Source organism: Neoarius graeffei, chromosome 19 (assembly GCF_027579695.1).
Source record: "Neoarius graeffei isolate fNeoGra1 chromosome 19, fNeoGra1.pri, whole genome shotgun sequence".
Lineage (NCBI taxonomy): Eukaryota > Metazoa > Chordata > Actinopteri > Siluriformes > Ariidae > Neoarius > Neoarius graeffei.
The window spans coordinates 55,008,012-55,031,204 of record NC_083587.1 but is presented as its reverse complement, the minus strand read 5'-3'; the positions used below and the strand labels follow the sequence as shown (position 1 = coordinate 55,031,204).

General features: G+C 42.7%; 1 protein-coding gene across 1 annotated transcript in view; it reads left to right on the top strand.

Moving 5' to 3' along the window:
* LOC132867419 (mannosyl-oligosaccharide 1,2-alpha-mannosidase IA) overlaps nucleotides 1-23,193 on the top strand; it is a 614,171-nt gene that overhangs the window by 292,294 nt on the left and 298,684 nt on the right. The window contains exon 2 of the mRNA XM_060900322.1: nucleotides 13,267-13,363. Within this exon, the coding sequence (XP_060756305.1) occupies nucleotides 13,267-13,363 (97 nt within the window). The remainder of the gene's footprint in view (nucleotides 1-13,266; nucleotides 13,364-23,193) is intronic.

Sequence of the window (23,193 nt, the reverse complement as noted above, 5' to 3'; positions counted from 1 at the left end):
GTATACATCCATTCCAGTGTTTCAGGCCTGCAAAACATTCCAAAAAAACTTGGGGCAGGGTATGTAGGGCTAGTAATGAGGTAAACAATTAAATAATGACGTGACTGCAAACAGATGATGTCAGCAGGTGATTGTAATCATGATTTGGTCCAAAATCAGTATCCAGGAAAGGCCCAGTCTTTGAGGAACAAAGATGGGCTGAGGATCTCCAGTTTGTCAACAATGCATAAGAAAATAATTGAAATGTTTAAAAACAATGTTCCTCAAAGAAAGATAGGAAGGGATTTGGATATTTCACTCTCTATGGTGCATATCATCATTAAATGATTCAAGGAATCTGGAGGAATTTTGGTGCATAAAGGGCAAGGGCTCTTGATGGCACTGCATCAAGAACAGTCATTCATCTATAGCTGATAAAACCACCTGGGCTTGGGATTACTTTGGCAAACTTTTGTCAAGCTCGACAATACGGAGTTACAGCTAATAATCCCAGGTAAAACTTTACTGTGCAAAAAGGAAGCCTGTGTCCAGAAGTGCCATCAACTTTTCTGGGCTCAGAGGCATCTAGGATGGACCATTACACTGTGGAAATGTGTATTGTGGTCAGATGAATCAGTATTCCAGGTCTTTTGCTGGAAGAAATGGACACTGTGTGCTATGGAGCAAAGACAAAAAGGACCATCCAGACTGTTACCAACAAGAAGTCCAAAAGCCAGGGTGTGTCATGGTATGGGGTTGTCAGTGCCCTTGGCAAAGGTAACTTACCGTACACGTCTGTGATGGACCATTAACCCTTTGGTGACTGACCCCTTGAAAATGGTTCCTCCAGGAACCATGACGTTTCAGTTGTCAAGACAACGGAAAAACTAAAATACAAATACAAATACAAGAGCATTTTGTTTTGTGCACAAGAGCATTGTGACGTATCTTTCTGTTTTTGTATTTTAGTTTTTCCGTTGTCTTGACAACTGAAATGTCATCGTTCCTGGAGGAACCATTTTCAAGGGGTCAGTCACCAAAGGGTTAATGCAGAAAAGTACATTGAGATTTTGGAGCAACATATTCTGCCTTCAAGACGATATCTTTTCCAGAGAGATTTCACCAAGACAATGCAAAACCACATTCTACAAATATTACAAAGGCATGGCTGTGGAAGAAGAGGGTGCCTGTCCACTCTGTCCCCAATACAGAATGTGTGGTGAATTTTGAAATGAAAAACATGACAATGATGACCCCGTACTGTTGCACATCTGAAGACCTGTTTGCAGGAAGAATGGGACAAAATAACACCTGAAATGCTTCATCACTTGGTGTCTTCACTATCTAAATATCTTTTAAGTGTTGTGAGAAGGAACAGCATCATGACAAAGTGGTAAATGCTTTACTGTTCCAATTTCTTTTGAAAAGTGTTCTAAGAATTAAAAACAAAACCAACAGTCAGATTCATGAGGTAAAACATCAAATAATGTGCTATGGTTTGAAATGGAAAATGCCACATCTTATACCTTCAAGCAAGCTTCCTGCTGGGATAAAAAGCCTGAGCTCAGAAAGGCTGTGTCACAAATCCCACTCCCCAAGTGTCTGCTTTTGTTTCTATTCTAGTCCTGTGCTGTCATTCATCATGTATTTATCTGTTCTGTGTTAAGTTCTTGATTTGTTTATTTACTCTGAACAGAGTCTCATTTTGAAGTCTTATGTATTGTAATATTCTGAGCCGTGCATTTTTATTTTTATATTCCATATTCTGAGTTTAGACCTGTGACTTATCATTTATGATTATGGATTATCCCATTTGATACTGTCTGCCAGTATTTTGAACCCGTGGTTTAATTTTGACAATGACTGGTAGATTGGCCCAAATCAATGCCATGCTCATGCTCTTGCATCCTGCCTCTAACTAGAGGCTTCTCAATCTCCTCTAAGGAACATCCATTTGTCATCCATCAGAGTCGTGTAGGAAGATGGGGCCAGTCTCAGCTGACTTCAGGCAAGAGGCAAGGTACACCCTGGGCAGGTCACCAATCTATTGCTGGCCTAACACAGACAGACAACCACCTACACTCACATTCACACCTACGGGCAATTTAGAGTAGCTTGTTGACTAATCCCTATGTCTTTGGACTGTAAGCGGAAACTGGACAACCCACAGGAATCCCACGTAGAAGAACATGCAAGCTCCATACTCCTCCCCAAGGTTCGAACCCAGAATGTTCTTGCTGTTGGGTAACAGTACTAACCACTGCACTACCGTACTACCCTCTAATCAGGACTAAGAAAACTTGGTATACTTCTCTTTGTTTGTTACCTATGCCAACTTTGTTGGAGGAGTTTATGTTTTCACCTCTGTTTGTTTGACTGTTCCCAATGTAACTCAAAGTAGTGAACAGATTTTGAAGAAGTTTGGAGGAAAGATGGGCCATGGGGAAAGTTTGAGGAAAGCTGCTCTACGGCGCCGAGACCTGGCCTCTCAGCAAGACCTTGGCCACCTGTGTTCTCGGCTTTGAGACCCGTGCTCTCAGGACCATTGAGGGGGTGCGTTTAGTATGACCGTGTCTCCAATGAGGAGCTCCACCAGAGGACTAACTAACTAAATATCGTATGCACCATCACACAGCACTGTGTTTGTTGACTCGGTCATGTCCTGCACTGCAAGGACGACCGTCCCACAAGAGCCATTTACAAGTTTGATCTGCCAGCAGTGGGATGGAGACGTCCTCGCAGCCAACCATGCATCTGTTGGAACAATGTCATTCGTCAAGACCCCCAGCAGGTTAATTTGAGGCTGGAGGATGTCCCGACACTTAGCCAAGACCGTGAGAGATGGCAGAGTTCAGTGGCACTGGTAGACTCAATGCCATGCTGGCATGAGGTTTAGGAGGAGCGGGAGGAGGTGGTCCACGGGGCAAGGAACACTTGATTAGATTTTGATGCAAATCTGGATATGTATGTGGATCCAGGAATATTTTGTCTGTTCCCAACGTAACTCAAAAAGTAGTGAACCGATTTGGATGAAATTTGGTGGACAGCTTTAGTATTATCCTCAGTTCAAGTGAATATGATGTTGATATGTGACTTGCCGGAGGTATCCTCTCTACCGAGTGCCCTTCTAGTTTGCTTATTTGTTTGTTTGTATGTACGTACGTATGTACTGTGTACTGTATGTAACATGAGTTCTTTTTCCAAAGTCCAGGTGGAATCTTAGGTAATGGCATGGCTGCAAGAAGGTTTTCAGTGGTTGCTTCCTAAAAAAAAAAATAAAATAAAAAATGTGGTCCATAAGGAGTGATTCATCAGTGCGTCAGACTTAAGAGTGTTCTCTTATTAAGGTTAAAAAGAAACACTAGCACACCCACACTGTTTCAGTAATGGCTTTCATTTGCTTGTCATTTTGCTGTGAAACCATTTACACCACTAAGGTGAGTTGCTTTTAGAGATCTGGAGAAGCAATGAACATGACTGAATGGTGGCAACAGTTGCTTTTTAATGCTGAAGCATTAGTGAGTAGGTCCATTTTGAATTAAGTGTGGCAAAAATAAGTCATTTCATTGTGTATTCAAGTTTAAACATTTAATCCTTTCAGTTGTTGGGAATTATGGGATCCAATGTGTTCTGACTTTCAGAGTTTCACATAATAATAATAATAATAATAATAATAATAATAATAACAGGACAGCATGGTGGTGTAGTGGTTAGCACTGTCGCCTCACAGCAAGAAGGTTCTGGGTTCGAGCCCAGTGGCCGATGGCGACCTTTCTGTGTGGAGTTTGCATGTTCTCCCCATGTCTGTGTGGGTTTCCTCCAGGTGCTCCGGTTTCCCCCCACAGTTCAAAGACATGCAGGTTAGGTTAATTGGTGGCTCTAAATTGGCCGTAGGTGTGAATGAGTGTGAATGGTTGTTTGTCTCTGTGTCAGCCCTGTGATGACCTGGCGACTTGTCCAGGGTGTACCCCGCCTCTCGCTCATAGTCAACTGAGATAGGCTCCAGCTTGCCTATGACCCTGCACAGGATAAGCGGCTATGGATAATGCATGGATTAATGTAATAATAATAATAAGTTATATAGCACCTTTCTCATACCAAAGATCACTTTACAATGTAAAAAAAAAGTCCAGCAAAAGAGGTCAGAATGTAACACCATTGACATAGCTGGCCACAGTCCCACCAAAAGGCACATGAGAGTATGTCCCACCCTGCCTGCACAGTTGCCACAATGCCACCAGGCAACAGCGCTTTCCTTTGCAACATAATGTCTTTTCTTCTTGCTTTCCGTTACACTCACATCCTCCATTTTCTATCCTGTTTCAAATTTGTACCCCACAATGCCTTGCATAAACAGGGAAAGCCCACCATGTGATGCATGACGTAGTATCTTGTATTGGGTCATGGTGAAGCAGGAAAAAATAGTGGAGAACTTAAGGCCACGTGGCCCTAAATTCATTAATTGTTCTATCTCATCTCATCTCATTATCTCTAGCCACTTTTTCCTGTTCTACAGGGTCGCAGGCAAGCTGGAGCCTATCCCAGCTGACTACGGGCGAAAGGCGGGGTACACCCTGGACAAGTCGCCAGGTCATCACAGGGCTGACACACAGACACAGACAACCATTCACACTCACATTCACACCTACGGTCAATTTAGAGTCACCAGTTAACCTAACCTGCATGTCTTTGGACTGTGGGGGAAACCGGAGCACCCGGAGGAAACCCACGTGGACACGGGGAGAACATACAAACTCCACACAGAAAGGCCCTCGCCGGCCACGGGGCTCGAACCTGGACCTTATTGCTGTGAGGCGGCAGCGCTAACCACTAAAAAAAAAAAAAAAGGTAATAAAATTGGAAGTCTGTGATTCGAATTCAGTATCTTTCGGCCCACTAAACAAAAATAATTGGGTGTCAGGGAAAATTCTTTTTATGACCTACACTTGAAAAATCTGGAAAGCAGTCTACCGTTAACTTAATGAGAGAGGAAAAAAGAGAGACTGGTGTTGTGTGTACATTTCGTAACATTAACATAGCTAAAAAGAGATTAAAAGTATGACTTATGTATGGAATGACGTGCTGTTGTTATTGGAGAATATTCAACGCATTCCAACACCCTGCCATTGATTATACTGTATTTCCGATAACAGAACGCCGCATTGTGTTTTATTCTCTACATATCATAGTGTAGTGTTTATTAGAAAAGAGTGTCATAAAGTATTAATGCTGTTAACACACGGGATATAAAATTACTGAAACAGACAAACAATACACTCCTATTGGGTTACTATATGAGGATAAATACATGACTGGCATCGTCTGTGCTCAGCTCATCAAGCACTATTAAGAACTAAGACCATATTTTGGGCTTTTGTAGCTCAGATACCTGCAGCGTCCTCATGGTTATCAGATGGAGTTCTGCTCAGGAGAGATAAAGTGGACATGAATATGAAACAGAAACACCGTTTATTTTGGATGTTTTTTTTTTCCTCTTTAAATCGCTTTTATGTTTCTCCAGACACCTCGGGGAAGAACGTTGGCTGAATTTCTAGCAAGGCATGTTATGGAGTGAATTCAAACAAAACCTGAACCCACTGAAATGCCACACTTTTTTTTTATTTTTACTTTTTTTCTTTTTTTCGAATCCGAGAGAAAAGCCTATCACCTCTTTACCATGACAAAGAAGTCAATCAGCGGCAAAGATTTCAGTCTGCCCTGCTGATCGTTCTTTGTTACTAAATTCTAGTGTCTACTCCTTTTCTTTTTACTGCCACGGTTAGCAGCGATTGAATATAAGTAACATGAACTAGTGTTCAACCATGTGACCCATTATCCCACAGTGCTCTCTCTCTCTCTCTCTCTCTCTCTCTCTCAAGGCTCGTTTTGGAACAATAAGTCTCAAGCATAGTTCTACGGTAGTTCATGTATTGGAAAGGAATTGTGGGAGGATTCAGTTGTAGAAAGATGAATCATGAAGGATATGACTGGACATAGTTTTCTTTGAAATAGATTCATTTCCAGGAATTAAATTTCCACTCGCTGGGGTTGCGCAAGCCAGTGTATACTTAGTGCTGATCCAAAGCCTGGATAGATTGGAGAGGGTTGCGTCAGGAAAGTCATACAGTGCAAAACCTGTGCTAAATCAAATATGCTGATCCGGATGATCCGCCGTGGCACGGATCATCTTAACGGGAGCAGCCAGAAGAAGGAAAATAAAAAGGTCATTTCCAGGAATAATCAATCTCCAGACCACAGAGCAGGACAAGACTGTCTCCAGTGCATACTGATGGAACTGCTTTCCATCACGCCATGCTGTAAATCACACCTTTTGGTCTGAAGCCAGTTCAGCACTCAACAAGTTCATTGCTCATCATTGGCTGACAAAATGAGCATTTACATTCACCCGTGCTTTCTTTATGTAATGTCACTGATGCTGTAAATTGCACCTTTTGGAATTTGCAATTCAGTGGGTAAGAGTGATCAGTGACTTTGCCTCCAGTGAAGTGGTTAAACGCTTGAGTCTTCTCTCACGTGTTTGACACTGTCTCACTTTAAAAGCTGCAGAATGTGTTTATCATTGTATAATCGAACCAGTTCTAAACCATGCTGACAGTGCATGGGGTAGTTTATCCGCTGGAAGTTGCACAAACTTACAGAGGCTACAAAATCGAGCTGCTTGTGTTATCACCAGACAAGACTCCTCTAAAGATACTGTAGAAGTTTTAAACTGGATTGATTTTGAGACAAACAGAAAAATTCACAAGTGTTTGCTAGTATTTAAATGCCCTCATAATTTAGTTCCGAAATATTTGAGTGATTATTTCACTAGGAAGTCAAGTATTCATAGAACACGTTATGTAAATCTGATCTGCATTTACCAAATCCTAAGCTTACACAAGGTAAACAAGCTTATAGATATTCAGGTTCAATATGTTTTAATTCATTGCCAGGAAATATTGAATCGACTAGGTCTCAATCAATTTAAAAGGCTCATTAGATCATATTTTTCAGAGTCTTCTTTATATTATATAATGATTACGATATTTTTGTCAGTTTCATATATCTTTTTCTTGAGGTTTTCATTGTGTCTTTTTTTCTTCCCTTGGGACCATGGTGGAAGTTTTAATCTAATTTTTGGATGAATCATGGAAATAAAATTTTTAAAGATTGTCACGTGTTTTTGAAATGGTACATTAGTGTAGTTTTGTATTGTATTGTTGAAGTTGTGGATCGGTATGGTTTTGCAGGGCCCCTATTGATACCAGCTGTGCTGAATGGGACACCCTGTTGAAATAAAGTCAGTCTATCTTTCTATGCTATCTATCTATAGTGGTGCTTGAAAGTTTGTGAACCCTTTAGAATTTTCTATATTTCTGCATAAATATGACCTGAAACATCATCAGATTTTCACACAAGTCGTAAAAATAGATGAAGAGAACCCAGTTAAACAAATGAGACAAAAATATTATACTTGGTCATTTATTTATTGAGGAAAATGATCCAATATTACAGATCTGTGAATGGCAAAAGTATGTGAACCTTTGCTTTCAGTATCTGGTGTGACCCCCTTGTGCAGCAATAACTGCAACTAATTGTTTCCTGTAACTGTTGATCAGTCCTGCACACCGGCTTGGAGGAATTTTAGCCCATTCCTCCACACAGAACAGCTTCAACTCTGAGATGTTGGTGGGTTTCCTCACATGAACTGCTCGCTTCAGGTCCTTCCACAACATTTCAATTGGATTAAGGTCAGGACTTTGACTTGGCCATTCCAAAACATTCACTTTATTCTTCTTTAACCATTCTTTGGTAGAGCGACTTATGTGCTTAGGGCCGTTGTCTTGCTGCATGACCCACCTTCTCTTGAGATTCAATTCATGGACAGATGTCCTGACATTTTCCTTTAGAATTTGCTGGTATAATTCAGAATTCATTGTTTCATCAATGATGGCAAGCCGTCCTGGCCCAGATGCAGCAAAACAGGCCCAATCCATGATACTACCACCACCATGTTTCACAGATGGGATAAGGTTCCCACATTGCTGGAATGCAATGTTTTCCTTTCTCCAAATATAACGCTTTTCATTTAAACCAAAAAGTTCTATTTTGGTCTCATCCGTCCACAAAACATTTTTCCAATAGCCTTCTGGCTTGTCCACGTGATCTTTAGCAAACTGCAGATGAGCAGCAATGTTCTTTTTGGAGAGCAGTGGCTTTCTCCTTGCAACCCTGCCATGCACGCCATTGTTGTTCAGTGTTCTCCTGATGGTGGACTCATGTATATTAACATTAGCCAATGTGAGTGTGGCCTTCAGTTGCTTAGAAGTTACCCTGGGGTCCTTTGTGACCTTGCCGACTATTACATGCCTTGCTCTTGGAGTGATCTTTGTTGGTCGACCACTCCTGGGGAGGGTAACAATGGTCTTGAATTTCCTCCAATCTGTCCGACTGTGGATTGGTGGAGTCCAAACTCTTTAGAGATGGGTTTGTAACCTTTCCCAGCCTGATGAGCATCAACAGTGCTTTTTCTGAGGTCCTCAGAAATCTCCTTTGTTTGTGCCATCATACACTTCCACAAACATGTGTTGTGAAGATCAGACTTTGATAGATCCCTGTTCTTTAAATAAATTTGGGTGCCCACTCACACCTGATTGTCATCCCATTGATTGAAAACACCTGACTCTAATTTCACCTTCAAATTAACTGCTAATCCTAGAGGTTCACATACTTTTGCCACTCACAGATATGTAATATTGGATCATTTTCTTCAATAAATAAATGAACAAGTATTATATTTTTGTCTCATTTGATTAACTGAGTTCTCTTTATCTACTTTTAGGACTTGTGTGAAAATCTGATTATGTTTTATGTCATATTTATGCAGAAATATAGAAAATTCTAAAGGGTTCACAAACTTTCAAACACCACTGTATCTTGCTGTCTATCTATCTATCTATCTATCTATCTATCTATCTATCTATCTATCTATCTTACTGTGTGTTTATATATATATATATATATATATATATATATATATATATATATATACTGTATATATATATATATATATATATAAAAAATATAATTTCAAAACATTTTGCAAATCATAGACATTTTAATATAATTTTAAATATACGGAAGTCCAAATTGGTCCAATACAGACCAGTGGGATAACTCTCTTATAGAAACATTAATTTAAAAAAAATCATATATATATATATATGTGTGTGTGTGTGTGTGTGTGTGTGTGTGTGTTTATATATATATATATATATATATATATATATATATATATATATATATATATATATATATATATGTATGTATATATATATATATATATATATATATATATATATATATATGTGTGTGTGTGTACATATATATATATATATATATATATATATATATATATATATATATATATGTATATATATGTATATATATGTATGTATGTATCTCAAAGTCCTTCCCACGCCATGTGGCACCTAGGGCGGCGCCAATCTCCATTTCCGTAGCCCTCGGCCTCTCAACTATTACATAGCTAGGGTTACAGTGGGGGGCTAGTCCTCTGTTAACCGCGAGAGTTTGACTCCCCACTCGCATCTGTGTTGCAGCGTGCCTTGCCAGACGGCAGTGGGTACCATTTTTATGATGGTCTTTGGTACGACCTGACCGTGAGTAGAACTCACGTGAGTAGTTCTACTCACGGTTGGGTGTGTGTGTGTATAATATCAAAAGATTGTCAGACAATTAAAACTTCAAAAGCATCTCAGTTTTTATTACAGTTGTTTACAGGGATCCCATTTCCAAGCATGTTTGATTGTAACCTTTGCAGAGATGACTGAATTGAGGATCTTATAAACAATACATTTCAATCACAGATCAAGTAATTTGTTTCTGTTATGTGTTTTATATTTATTTATATATATATATATATATATATATATATATATATATATATATATATATATATATATATATATAGTGTATATATAATATACACACAGTGTGTGTGTGTGTGTGTGTGTGTGTGTGTGTGTGTGTTTTATATATATATATATATATATATATATATATATATATATATATATATAAAACAGAAACAAATTACTTGATCTGTGATTGAAATGTATTTTTTATAAGATCCTCAGTTCGGTCATCTCTGCAAAGGTTACAATCAAACATGCTTGGAAATGGGATCCTTGTAAAGAACTGTAATAAAACCTTTTTTTTACTGCTTTTGAAGTTTTAATTGTCTGACAATCTTTTGATATTTTAACAAAAAACAAAAAAAACAGATACAGTAGTGTGCTAAAGTCTGACGCCCTATTTTTTCATACAAACTTTGTTATAGATTTCTATTTGATGATTTCTACATTATTGAGTCAGTACAAAAACATTTTAGAGTCCACATGAAAAAAAAAAAGTTTGTATCTGAGCAACATATTACATAAGAGAGCACTTTTCAGATTAAAAAAGAAAGCATATTCAAGGCTACTGGGTTTTGGTGCAAAATGAAGAAGCGAGTGTGATAGTCAAAGTGTCCAGAAGAACTGCGGGTGTTTCTGTAAGATGCTCAGTAAAACCTACAGCTCATTTCTGCATAAAACTGCACTCATTGTACCTCAGACTACGATCTTTTTTTTTTAAAGCAAAGGATCGTCTCGCACTAAATATTGACTTTCTTTCATTTATTATGCTGTTTATCGTATTTTTTTTAACCTTGAAACATTTCATTATTTTCTTAAGCCAAGAAATTGACCCTGCTTTCCTTTTCCAACCATTTTTACATTTGCAGCATGATCATTTGTACTGTAACTTATTTTCACTGTTATAAATACATTTATAGATAAATTATAATATATAAATTTTCAAAACCCTACATCTGCTAGGATAACACATCCTTACACTTATCTTTTACGTTATATAAACTTATTTCTTATTTTCCAGAAGTTATTGGACATCATTTTTTAAGTAGTTGTTTGAAATATTCCTTGAAAATGTCAGCCGTGTTATCGAGACATTAAGATTCTGAACATATTTTAATCTATTATACAAATCTTCCATTCATACGTTTCCTTTCTTGAAAGTTAATTTCCCTTTAAAATAGCAAGAATGAGCTCCTGAATGGCACAGCAGTCAGGAGAACGTGAGCATGAATCGTGATGAAGCCACAGCCTTCGAAAAGAAGGCTTGGGAGCAAATTGGAGAACAAAAGAACTGAGTGCAAAAAGTCAAAAGACAAATTTTGCTAGAAAGTTCTAGAAAAAGTGTTCAGGTTAATAAAAAAAAAGAAGAAAGAAAAAGGATTGCATGCCTAGAAGTACCATGTACACCTTTTTGGTGGTTATTTTGTTGCCGCCATTGCATCCGTGAGTGGCTACATTTGCTTGATTAATTGCAAGCAGTGTAGCTGCTATTGCTCGATTATGGGTAATGGCTGCTCGCATTGCAAAACATTCTGGGAAAATGATTAAATCCTTTGATTTTGTGAATAAGTCTCTCCATCTATTCAGCACTATTTGTCTTATGTGCATGTGGGATCACTTCCAAGCCCTGGAACAGCATTTACTTTTACAAGACCAGTTCTTAAATTCCAAACACTACGAATCCAGATATTGGCATGTTGTACCTTTGTTTGATCTTGGTGAAGGTTCTAGAATGTTCACCTCAGTACAGCTTTGTTTCTTCTGGCTTGGCAGTTAATACAAGCCATGGGGGCAACCTAGACCCCGAAGCCATTTGTTTTCAGGATAATGGCTGGCTGATGAAATTATTGGCTGGCTAGCTGACTCAGCCAAAACCTTAATGGCTGCTGCAGCCACCAAAATGTTTATGGCTACAAATGGCTGATACTGGACGTCACTGTGTGGCATATATCCGGGCGAACGGATCAAACAAATGGGGGGAATAAATAGCAAATTACCACAGGTCCCCTGGTCTCTTACTTCATTGTAAATATAAATCTAGCAAGATTGTAGTTCAATGCTAATAATAAGCTAATCTGGATTGTTCGAGGAAGGCATCTAGCTATCTACTCTCACTAGCAATGACCAGTGAAGGACTGGCAACTATCTTACTATGATGAAAGTAGAGTGGTGGAGTACTTTTTTTTTATCAATCTCGAAGTATGTGAAACAAACAAACAAACAAAAAAAAATACCTTTACACTTTCCCTCAGCAGCGGCAAAGAATGCAGCCATCTCGTCGATATCGGAGTCGATTGATGCTCTGGGTGGGTTCCCGGGTTCCCCAGTGTATCGTGGTAACGGTGTGAGGGGCGGGAAGCCAGACAGGTAGTCACAACGGCAAGCTTGTGGTGGCTCTCTGTGCTGTGATATCAGTTCTAAATCTCTACAGTGTATGCCTATACGTCTCTATTGTGTTACTACTAGTGTGTACAGTTGATCATGTTTGTGTCACTTTTCTTGTAGCTCATGATGTGGATAAACCCATTATTTGATGTACACAATTCTTAGTGGCTCAGCCAAATTTTATTAGATAGCGGCTCAAATTGGTTTACAAAATTATTGGCTGGCGGCGGCTCAAATTCTAAATGGCGGTTTTAGCGGCGCCTGGCGGCGGCTTCGGGGTCTAGGGCAACCATGGCCTGAAGGTTAGAGAAGCAGCCTTGAGCCCAAAGGGTTGCTTATTCGGTTCTTGGGACCAGCAGGAAAACGTGAGGGGACTTGAGTGAATGAAGAGCACTTTCCTTTTTTAGATATTTTTTTTTGCTTTTTTCACCTTTTTATTGGATAGGACAGTGTAGAGACAGGAAATGAGTGGGAGAGAGAGATGGGGAGGGATCGGGAAATGACCTCGGGTTGGAATCGAACCCGGGTCCCCAGATTTATAGTATGGCGCCTTATCCACCTGAGGTTCACATACTTTTGCCACTCACAGATATGTAACATTGGATCATTTTCCTCAAGAAATAAATGACCAAGTATAATATGTTTGTCTCATTTGTTTAACTGGGTTCTCTTTATCTACTTTTCGGACTTGTGTGAAAATCTGATGATGTTTTAGGTCATATTTATGCAGAAATATAGAAAATTCTAAAGGGTTCACAAACTTTCAAGCACCACTGTAAGTGTTTGGTCCTACAGGAAAGGCGCTACACTTTTAATTGCTTGACTTGAATTTTTGTCAATGTATTTTGTGTTAACCTATTAAAGAGTTGTTGACTAGTTTTAATTACACTTATGTATGTTCATGGATTCTAACTTCAGAAGGTATATGATATGGATTTTAACCATGATTGGTTTGTTTTTCTTGTAGATGATGAAATTTGCCTGGGACAACTACAAACTTTATGCATGGGGACAAAACGAGCTCAGGCCACTCACCAAAAACGGCCAGATCGGCAACATTTTCGGTGAGTAGCACTTAGCAGACTTGCGCCATCATTTTCTCTATATTAATTATTTGCCATTTCCCACCTCTGCTACCTGCTGTGGGTGAAGGCTGGCAGGTGCTTCATCCAAAAAAGTGCAGCAAGCCATCACATCTTCTCGACCTGCTTTTCCTACTTGCATTTTCCTCTATGCTGACATTCTCCTTCCCGTTTTTCTTGGTGGATTTGGGTCATTCACAGACTAACTTAGCTCGCTTTTTCTGACTCATCCACACACGAACTATGAGTCACAAACCGAGCACTTCAGAGGGAGCTACTGCACTTTTCTACGGATTAGCGTCACTCTTCCTTTCAAAGAAATGGTTTGTTCCATCTGTCAGTTTTCCTCACTGCTATTTACTGAGCTCACTCACCGGTGTGACCCAGAGTGAGAGTTAACCAATACTGGAACACACTAATATGTTCCTTCTCCATTTCTGACCGTCCTGCTTATTTTGGGTTACTTGATAGCTGAGCATCCAATTTATGCCCTGCAGGGATTTCACTCTGGAGGCTTGCTGTGATCTGGGTCATTGTGAAATCTCTAGTAGCAGCGAGTCAAGGAAACAGGACTTGGGTTGTGATTTTGGAGATGCATTTCTGTTCATTCGTTAGCTCTACTGCGTGGGGTGGTGTGGTGGGCATGGGAACTGAAACAAGGCTGAAGCAGGTGGACATGTCCAGGAGTACTAGGAAACAAGGAGGACAAGCAAACTAGACTTTGCAAGGAATGCATCGTAATTGTGTGTGTGTGTTTTTATATAGCATACAGGAGTGAAGGAAAACAGGACGTTTGAAAAACTGGGAGGGGAAAAAAACAGAATGGAAGGAGAAAGACGCAAAGAGGGAGGCATTTGTCATTTGTTTCAAATTGCAAAACATTTAAAATTTCTTGATGATGATTTAAATGATAGACTTTGTACATCTCACAGAACATCATGCACATTCTTTTATAGAAGCATTAGTTTCCCAATATTTGTCCATTTTCACGAAAACTGACTCTGAAAAGATTTGACTCTGTGTTCCAGGTTTATCAAAGCACCACAGGTGTGGAATAACTGTACCTGTTAGGACTGGGACTGTTTTGGCCTCTAGAGGCCGCTGTTATGTTTATCTTGTCATGGTTGTTTTGGCCTCTAGAGGCCGCCACTGTGTTTTGTGTTTGTCTTGATTGCCTGTTTCCTGCCCCGCCCTGTTCCTTAATGAGTTTGTGTATAAATACCCCTCTGTTTGTTCCCCTAGTCACGGAGTCTTTATGCTATGTTGTCTAGTGCTAGTTTCCTCTGTCCCACGTATCTTGCCTGTGCTCTTGTGTTTTTGATGTTTTTGCTTTCTTTGGACTTTGTATTTTTGATCTTCTGAGCGTTCTGCATTTTTGCCTTTCCTTTTGTTTTTTGGGACTTTGAACCTTTTGGATATTTTTATTTTTGGTCATCTTCTGAGCTTTTGGATTTTCTTTTTGTTTTTTCCATCGGATTGTATATATTGTAAATAAACTGTTTTTTGATACTCTACCTACGCCTCACGCCTCTGCACTTGAGTCATCCCCCTGGTGGCCTAGTGGGGGTTTGCTGGATTATCACACCAGCGACCCAGGTTCGAATCCCAGCAAAACCCTAACAGAAAGACTCTGTCATGATCGACTCAGCAGAGGCTTCTTCAACTGTCTACCTAGCTAACCTTCAGGGAATGATGGCCGCGTTAACACGCCTCGGATCCATCATGGACGGACTCTTGCAAGCCAACGTGAGACCCTTGCTCGCCACGAGGACAGGAAAACCCTGGCACAGCTGACTTCTCTGCCCCCTGCTCCACCATCCGCTCCTGCTCCAGTGCCTCCTGCCATGCTGCCTCCTTCACCTCGTGAACCCAGCCTTCCTGCAGCACAGCACAGAGGTATGACGGCAAGCACAGTGAGTGTTGGGAGTTCCTTACCCAGTGCCAACTCACCTTTGAGCTCCAGCCTACCACCTACACTACGGATTGCCGCAAGATTGCCTTTGTGATAACCTTGTTAGCTGGTAAGGCATGAGCTTGGGCAACAGCCATCTGGCAGAGACAGGGACCCGAGTGCTCTGATTTCCAGCTGTTTACGGAGGAGATGCTTCGTGTCTTCGATCAAGCAGACATCAGCAAAGATGCAGCCAGAAAGCTCATGTCCATCCGGCAAGGAGGAAGCGTCTCAGACTACGCCATCTCGTTCCGGACGCTCGCAGCAGTAAGTGGATGGAACGAGACTACCCTGGTTTCAGCCTTTCACCATGATCTGTCTGACCTCATCAAAGATGGTCTGGCCTCTATCGGATGCCCAAGTGACCTCGAAACACTGATTTCTCATGCCATTCGTCTGGACAACAGGATTAGAGAACGCTGCCAAGTCCTGAGTCTCCCCGGCCTCACTGTCTCAACATGGAGCCCATCTACCTCTTCCAGTGACTGTCCAGAACCCATGCAAGTGGGCCGTACTCGCCTCTCCGCATCTGAGAGGGAGCGCAGAAGGAGGGACAAGTGCTGCATCTACTGTGGCAAGCCTGATCACTTCCGAGCATCATGTCCCAAGCTCTCGGGAAAAGGACTGCCCCGTCCAGCCGAGGGAGGGTTGTGACGGGGCCTACCCTCTCTCCCGGACTTCCTGGCCAAGGAATCTACATCCCGGTTTCCATCTCCTGGGGTGAGTCTGTCCACTCTTGCCAGGCCTTGTTAGACTCAGGGGCGGCTGGAAACTTTATGGATATCCACTTTGCCCAAAGTATCAATGTCCTGACTGCGCCTCTTGAAGTCCCACTGTCTGTGTCTGCCCTGGATGGCCAAGCTTTAGGTGATGGAAGAGTCACCCAAGTTACTTCTCCAGTCTTTCTCCAGTCTCAAGGTCACAAAGAAGAAATATCCCTGCACCTTATTCATTCACCTGAGTTCCCAGTTATTCTAGGCCTTCCTTGGCTTACTCGCCACAACCCTCGCATAGACTGGGTAACAAGCCAGGTTGTGGAATGGGGTCCTGCATGCCATGCCTCTTGTCTGCTCTCTAGCTCTCCTGTGTCTCCTGCCGAGCTCCCTGATCTCACCGAGTTATCTCAAGTTCCCACAGAGTACTGGGATCTGAAAGAGGTTTTTGACAAGAGCAGGGCCGCCGTTCTTCCTCCGCACCGCGCCTACGACTGTGCCATCGACTTGCTCCCTGGGACTACTCCTCCTCGGGGCCGACTGTTCTCCCTCTCTCAGCCAGAACGCAAGGCCATGGAGGAATACATCAAGGAAGCCCTGGTCTCTGGGTTCATTCGACCCTCCAGTTCACCTGCTGGTGCCGGATTCTTCTTTGTCGGCAAGAAGGATGGGGGGCTCCGACCGTGTATTGACTATAGGGGCCTGAACAAGATCACCGTGCACAACCGCTATCCCCTTCCGCTGATGTCCACAGCATTCGACCTGCTCCAAGGCGCCACCGTCTTCACCAAGTTGGACTTACGGAATGCATACCACCTCGTCCGTATCCAACAAGGAGACGAGTGGAAGACCGCCTTTAACATCCCGTCAGGGCACTACGAGTACCAGGTGATGCCCTTCGGACTCACCAACACACCAGCTGTTTTTCAGGCCCTAATCAACGACGTTTTGAGGGACATGATTAACCTGTACGTTTTTGTCTACCTCGACGACATCCTAATCTTTTCCAAGACCGTGCAGGAGCACCATGTCCGCCAGGTTCTCCAGAGGCTGCTACAGAACAATATGTTCGCTAAGGCCCAGAAATGCGAATTTCATGTTCCCGAGGTCTCCTTTCTGGGTTTTATTGTACGGACAGGCCAACTCCAGATGGATCCAGCCAAGACCCTGGCCGTCCGGGACTGGCCCACCCCAAGTCTGTCAAAGAGGTTCAGCGGTTCTTAGGATTTGCTAACTTCTACCGCAAGTTCATCAGGAACTTTAGTTCTGTAGTAGCGCCCATATCGGACCTCACCAAAGGGACAGGTGGATCATATGTCTGGTCTCCTCAGGCAGAAAAAGTGTTCAAAGACCTCAAGCACCGCTTCTGCATGGCACCCATTCTGGTCCTCCCGGACCCTTCGCAACCCTTCATCGTCGAGGTGGATGCCTCGGACAGCGGCGTCGGCGTGGTCCTCTCTCAATGCTCGGAAGGAAGGTTGCACCCCTGCGCATACTTCTCCCACCGCCTGAGTTCTGCGGAGTCCCAGTATGACATGGGGGATCAAGAACTGCTAGCAGTTAAACTGGCCCTTGAGGAGTGGAGGCACTGGCTGGAGGGAGCGCAACACCCATTTTTGGTCTGGACGGACCACAAGAACCTGGAGTACCTCCAGCAAGCAAAGAGACTCAATCCACGACAGGGTAGGTGGGCCTTATTTTTCAGTCGGTTCGACTTTACCCTATCATACCGCCCCGGCTCCAAAAATACCAAACCTGACGCGCTTTCCAGGCTGTTCGCTCCCACCAACAGGGAGAGCGAAGTTGGTCCTATTATCCCTGTATCCCAGATTGTGGCCCCTGTCCGCCGGGGTATTGAGGAGGCCGTCCGACGAGCCCAACGCCGAAGTTGGTCCTATTATCCCTGTATCCCGGATTGTGGCCCCTGTCCGCTGGGGTATTGAGGAGGCCGTCCGACGAGCCCAACGCCAGGACCCTGGTCCTGGGACGGGGCCACCAGGCCTCTTGTACGTCCCACATCAAGCCCAGGCCAAGGTTCTCCAGTGGGGTCACTCGTCCCCTCTCACCGCCCACCCGGGAGCTCAAAGGACCCTGGACTTTTTGAGAAGACGCTTCTGGTGGCCTAGCATGGAGAAGGAAGTGAGGTCATTCGTCCTTTCCTGCGAAGTGTGCACCAGAAGCAAGAACCCACGACAGCATCCCCAGGGTCTCCTGCATCCTCTGACCATTCCCCGGCGTCCCTGGTCCCACGTGGCAGTGGACTTCATCACGGGTCTCCCTGAGTCACAAGGTAATACTGTCATTTTGGTCATAGTAGACAGATTCTCTAAGGCCTGCCGCTTCATACCACTGTGCAAGCTCCCTTCTGCCCTGGAAACTGCCAAACTCATGTTCACTCATGTCTTCTGAGTTTTTGGTCTCCCACAGGACATCGTTTCTGACCAGGGGCCCCAGTTCTCCTCCCGAATGTGGCACAGGTTTTGCAAGGTCATCGGAGCCACTGCCAGCCTCTCCTCTGGGTTCCACCCACAGTCCAATGGCCAGATGGAGAGGCTCAACCAGGACCTGGAAACCACCCTGCGAGGCCTGGCTATGGATAACCCAACATCGTGGAGCACCTGGCTGCCATGGGCAGAGTATGCCCACAACACCCTGCAGTCATCGGCCACCAAGCTGTCGCCATTCCAGTGCCAATTTGGGTTCCAGCCACCTCTGTTCCCGGACCAGGAGGAGGACGCGGGGGTGCCCTCGGTCAACCAATATATGAGACGGTGTCGCAAGACCTGGAGCAAGGTCAGGAAGACCCTCATCCAGACCTCCAGAACCAACCAGACTCAGGCCAACCGCCATAGAAGACCTGCCCACGCTTTCCGCCCTGGGCAGTGGGTTTGGCTGTCCACCAAGGACCTTCTGCTGCGGGTGGAGAACCGCAAGCTTGCTCCTCGCTACATTGGCCCCTTCAAGGTGGTGCACAGGGTGAACCCTGTCGCCTACCGGCTCCAGTTGCCCCGGACTCTGAGGATCAACCCCACATTCCATGTTTCCCTGTTGCGGCCCGTACTGACGTCCACGTATGCCCCTGCCCCTAGGAATCCCCCACCCCCCCGCATCTTCCAGGGTCAGACTGTGTTCACCGTGCATCGCCTGCTTGACTCCTGCCGGGTCCGCGGTGGGCTTCAATACCTGGTAGATTGGGAGGGCTATGGCCCTGAGGAACGCTGTTGGGTCCCCGCCCGGGACATTTTAGATAAAGGACTGTGCCGGGACTTCCATTCGGCCCATCCGGATCACCCTGGGAACGTCAGGAGACGCTCCTAGAGGGGGGGGTCCTGTTAGGACTGGGACTGTTTTGGCCTCTAGAGGCCGCTGTTATGTTTATCTTGTCATGGTTGTTTTGGCCTCTAGAGGCCGCCACTGTGTTTTGTGTTTGTCTTGATTGCCTGTTTCCTGCCCCGCCCTGTTCCTTAATGAGTTTGTGTATAAATACCCCTCTGTTTGTTCCCCTAGTCACGGAGTCTTTATGCTATGTTGTCTAGTGCTAGTTTCCTCTGTCCCACGTATCTTGCCTGTGCCCTTGTGTTTTTGATGTTTTTGCTTTCTTTGGACTTTGTATTTTTGATCTTCTGAGCGTTCTGCGTTTTTGCCTTTCCTTTTGTTTTTTGGGACTTTGAACCTTTTGGATATTTTTATTTTTGGTCATCTTCTGAGCTTTTGGATTTTCTTTTTGTTTTTTTCATCGGATTGTATATATTGTAAATAAACTGTTTTTTGATACTCTACCTACGCCTCACGCCTCTGCACTTGAGTCATCCCCCTGGTGGCCTAGTGGGGGTTTGCTGGATTATCACACCAGTGACCTGGGTTCAAATCCCAGCAAAACACTACTCAAAAAACACACAGGGGAAGTCATAGCATAATGGTTAGAGAAGCAGCTTTGGGACCAAAAGGATGCTGGTTTGATTCCCTGGACCAGCAGGAATGATTGAAGTCCTTGAGCAAGGCACCAAATGCTCCCCAGGCTGCTTTGGGTATGTCGCTGTGGATAAAAGCATCTGCTAAATGCCTGTAATGTAATGCAGTGGCGAACCGTTATTATTAGAGCTGGGACTTGAGTTCAGCCAAAACTTAGCCAGACACACCAAAAAAGCAACAGGACAAAGGATTTTGCAAGGGATTAGCGGCAGGATGTCATGTAGCATCAATGTTGATTTTAAAAGTAACTTTCAGTGAAAAATGAGTAAAAAACAGAAATCTTAGTTTCTTGGTCATTAGCCTGTGCGACTTGCTGTCGCTAGCACTGGCTTGACTGCTTTATTAGCGTTTGCTAACACTACTGATGAACGCTACACTGGCTGGAAGGTGACTTCACTGCTGCACTGATGGTGCTGAGTCACAGTTAAGCTCACATTGGCCTTCGAGAAGGCCGAGGGTGATACATTTTTGGTCCCTCCTACTAGAAATCAAAATCTGATTGGTTAATTCATCTGTCACTTCCTACATAAACATACACTGCCATGGCCTTCTGTCCCGGCAATGAAGTCCAAACCAATGAGTGAACCAGCTCTAAACTCTTCTCAGCCTAGACACAACAAACAAACAAATCTCATTGGATAACTCGATTTTAATGTTTTCAGGACAGTAACTCTTTCATTTCTGAAGCAAATTTGATAGAAAATGAGGCCGAATTAGAAGAGAATAATTGTAATGAAATTATGAAAGAATGAAAGCAATTAAAGAATGAAAGAAATTAAATAGAACATTTAAAATGGTGACATGTTTGGACCTTCTCTGAAAGGCTCGAAGGCCCTGATGGTTCCCCTCTGATGCAATGTAATATGTAAACTTGCATGCACATCAGGAAAATCAGTGTTAAACCACTACACCATACATTCATTACTCCATGTGATATGCCTTTAAGGGCAGTTTGGAACATTTTCAGTAATTACCAAATATCATCAGATGTCCATTTAAATAATTCAAGTACCATGGTTGATCAATTGATTGATACAGAGCTCATAAATTCATTGTCCTTTTTTTTGTTATATCATAGTAACCTTGGTTAAACGAAAGTAGCCATAAAGTCGCCATAATAACCATGCTTATCAGCTGTGGTGGTGGTGGGGGGGGGGGGGGTAAAAAGGTTTAGACTATAGTGTTACCATGGTTACTATGGTTTAACCATACTTCCATGACTTAAAAAGGATAACATTATCTTCATGAGCTCCGTACTAACCGTAATTCATCCTTAAGAGTGTGGAAATTCGTGAGAGCCCTTTGAGGAAGATGCTGTACAATAGTTCGAACTGTACCTACTGCAGGTCACATCCTTGCTTTCTCATAATCTTAACAGAATTCATTTGGCCAGAATCTGAAAGCGACGCTAAGCTATGTTCGAGTTAATGTTCTGTTGATGAACGTAATAGATTTGAACTTGATTTTTAAAAAAAAAAATGGCTCGAACCCAAATGTTTTTTTTTTCTCACTGACTGCATTTAAGAAATTTCCTGATGTAATCCAAAGGTGAAATGAATGCTAAACTGAATGTCTTGATATTTTCTTGAAGCTCAAAACTTAAAAAAAAGAAGAAGAATAATAAGAAGAAGCAAACAAACAAAACCCAATTTGGGACACCGTTAACCATGGGAAATGATCCATATCGCCAGTAAAAGCTTTGGGAGTCATTGGCTCACTCTTTTAGTTCCTGAAGCGGTGAATCCGCTGACTAAATGAATTTAGGGTTGCACTCTAGCTGCCTATGTCTCTATACCTCCCCTTTGGCCTCAGAGTACAGAAAAACATCTGGCCAGAGGAGCTCAAGTAAGTGTGTGTGTGTTGGCAGAATCATGAAGGGCTCTAAAAGAAGCCAGGTATGAAATTGGACACCGAGTTCTTAATTTAATCCCATGAGCAAACAGAGAAGACGGGAGATCAGAGGCGGCTAAGCCTGCTCGTTAGAAGCATGTCATTACGGTCAAAGGCAGTAGACGAGAGAGAGAGAGAGACATGTAGCATCTGCCTCTCTAGCTTTCCCTCAGTGTTGCATTTTTGGCCTGACTATATTAATACGCAGTGCTATTATTTTTCAGCATATTAATCAAATAACAATGTTTTTTTTTGGATAATAACATACAAATGGACAAACAGATGACTCATTAAAGGAAAAACAATTGCAAAGTGTGTTAGTGGAATGTAACATAAACGTAAAAAAAGGTGTTTTAAACATCTAAACATTTAAAACAGTTTATGACATCAACAAAACAGACTTCATGTTAAAATTGTTGAAAATGTTATAATCACGCTATCTGTTATCACCCAAATGATGATGGGTTCCCTTTTGAGTCTGGTTCCTCTCGAGGTTTCTTCCTCATGTCGTCTGAGGGAGTTTTTCCTTGCCACCGTCGCCACAGGCTTGCTCATTGGGGATAGATTAGGGATAAAATTAGCTCATGTTTAAAGTCAATAAAATTCTGTAAACCTGCTTTGCGACAGTGTCTATTGTTAAAAGCGCTATAAAAATAAACTTGTTTTAGGTCACTACAGTTGTGAGGACAGTGCACATAGTTCTGTAAGAACAAGAACAACTTTATTTATCACATGTACACTTAAGCACACAGTGAAATTCCTCTCTGCATTTAACCTATCTGCAGCACACACACGTGAGCAATGAACACACACATACCCAGAACAGTGGGCAGCTATGCTACAGCGCCTGGGGAGCAGTTGGGGGTTCGGCACCTTGCTCAAGGGCACTTCAGCCCAACCTCAGGCCAAGGTTGAACGTAACTGGACTTTGAGTCTTTGAAGACGTTTCGCCTCTCATTCAAGAGGTTAAATACTCACACCAGCAATACTCACACCAGCTCATCAGACTAGCCTAGTCTAGCCAGATAAGCTGATGAAGTCTTTTGGATGAGAGGTGAAACGTCTTCAAAGACTTAAAACCAAGTCCAGTTGCGACTTGATGCTTGGATAGTACTAAAGCTGTCCACCAAATTTCATCCAAATATGTTCATTACTTTTTGAGTTACATTGGGAACAGACAAACAAAAGCAAAAGGAGGTGAAAACATAACCTCCTCCAACAAAGTTGGCAGATGTAAACATGCCAATGAACTGAAAAAAGTATCCTTAACACACCAACCTCACTTT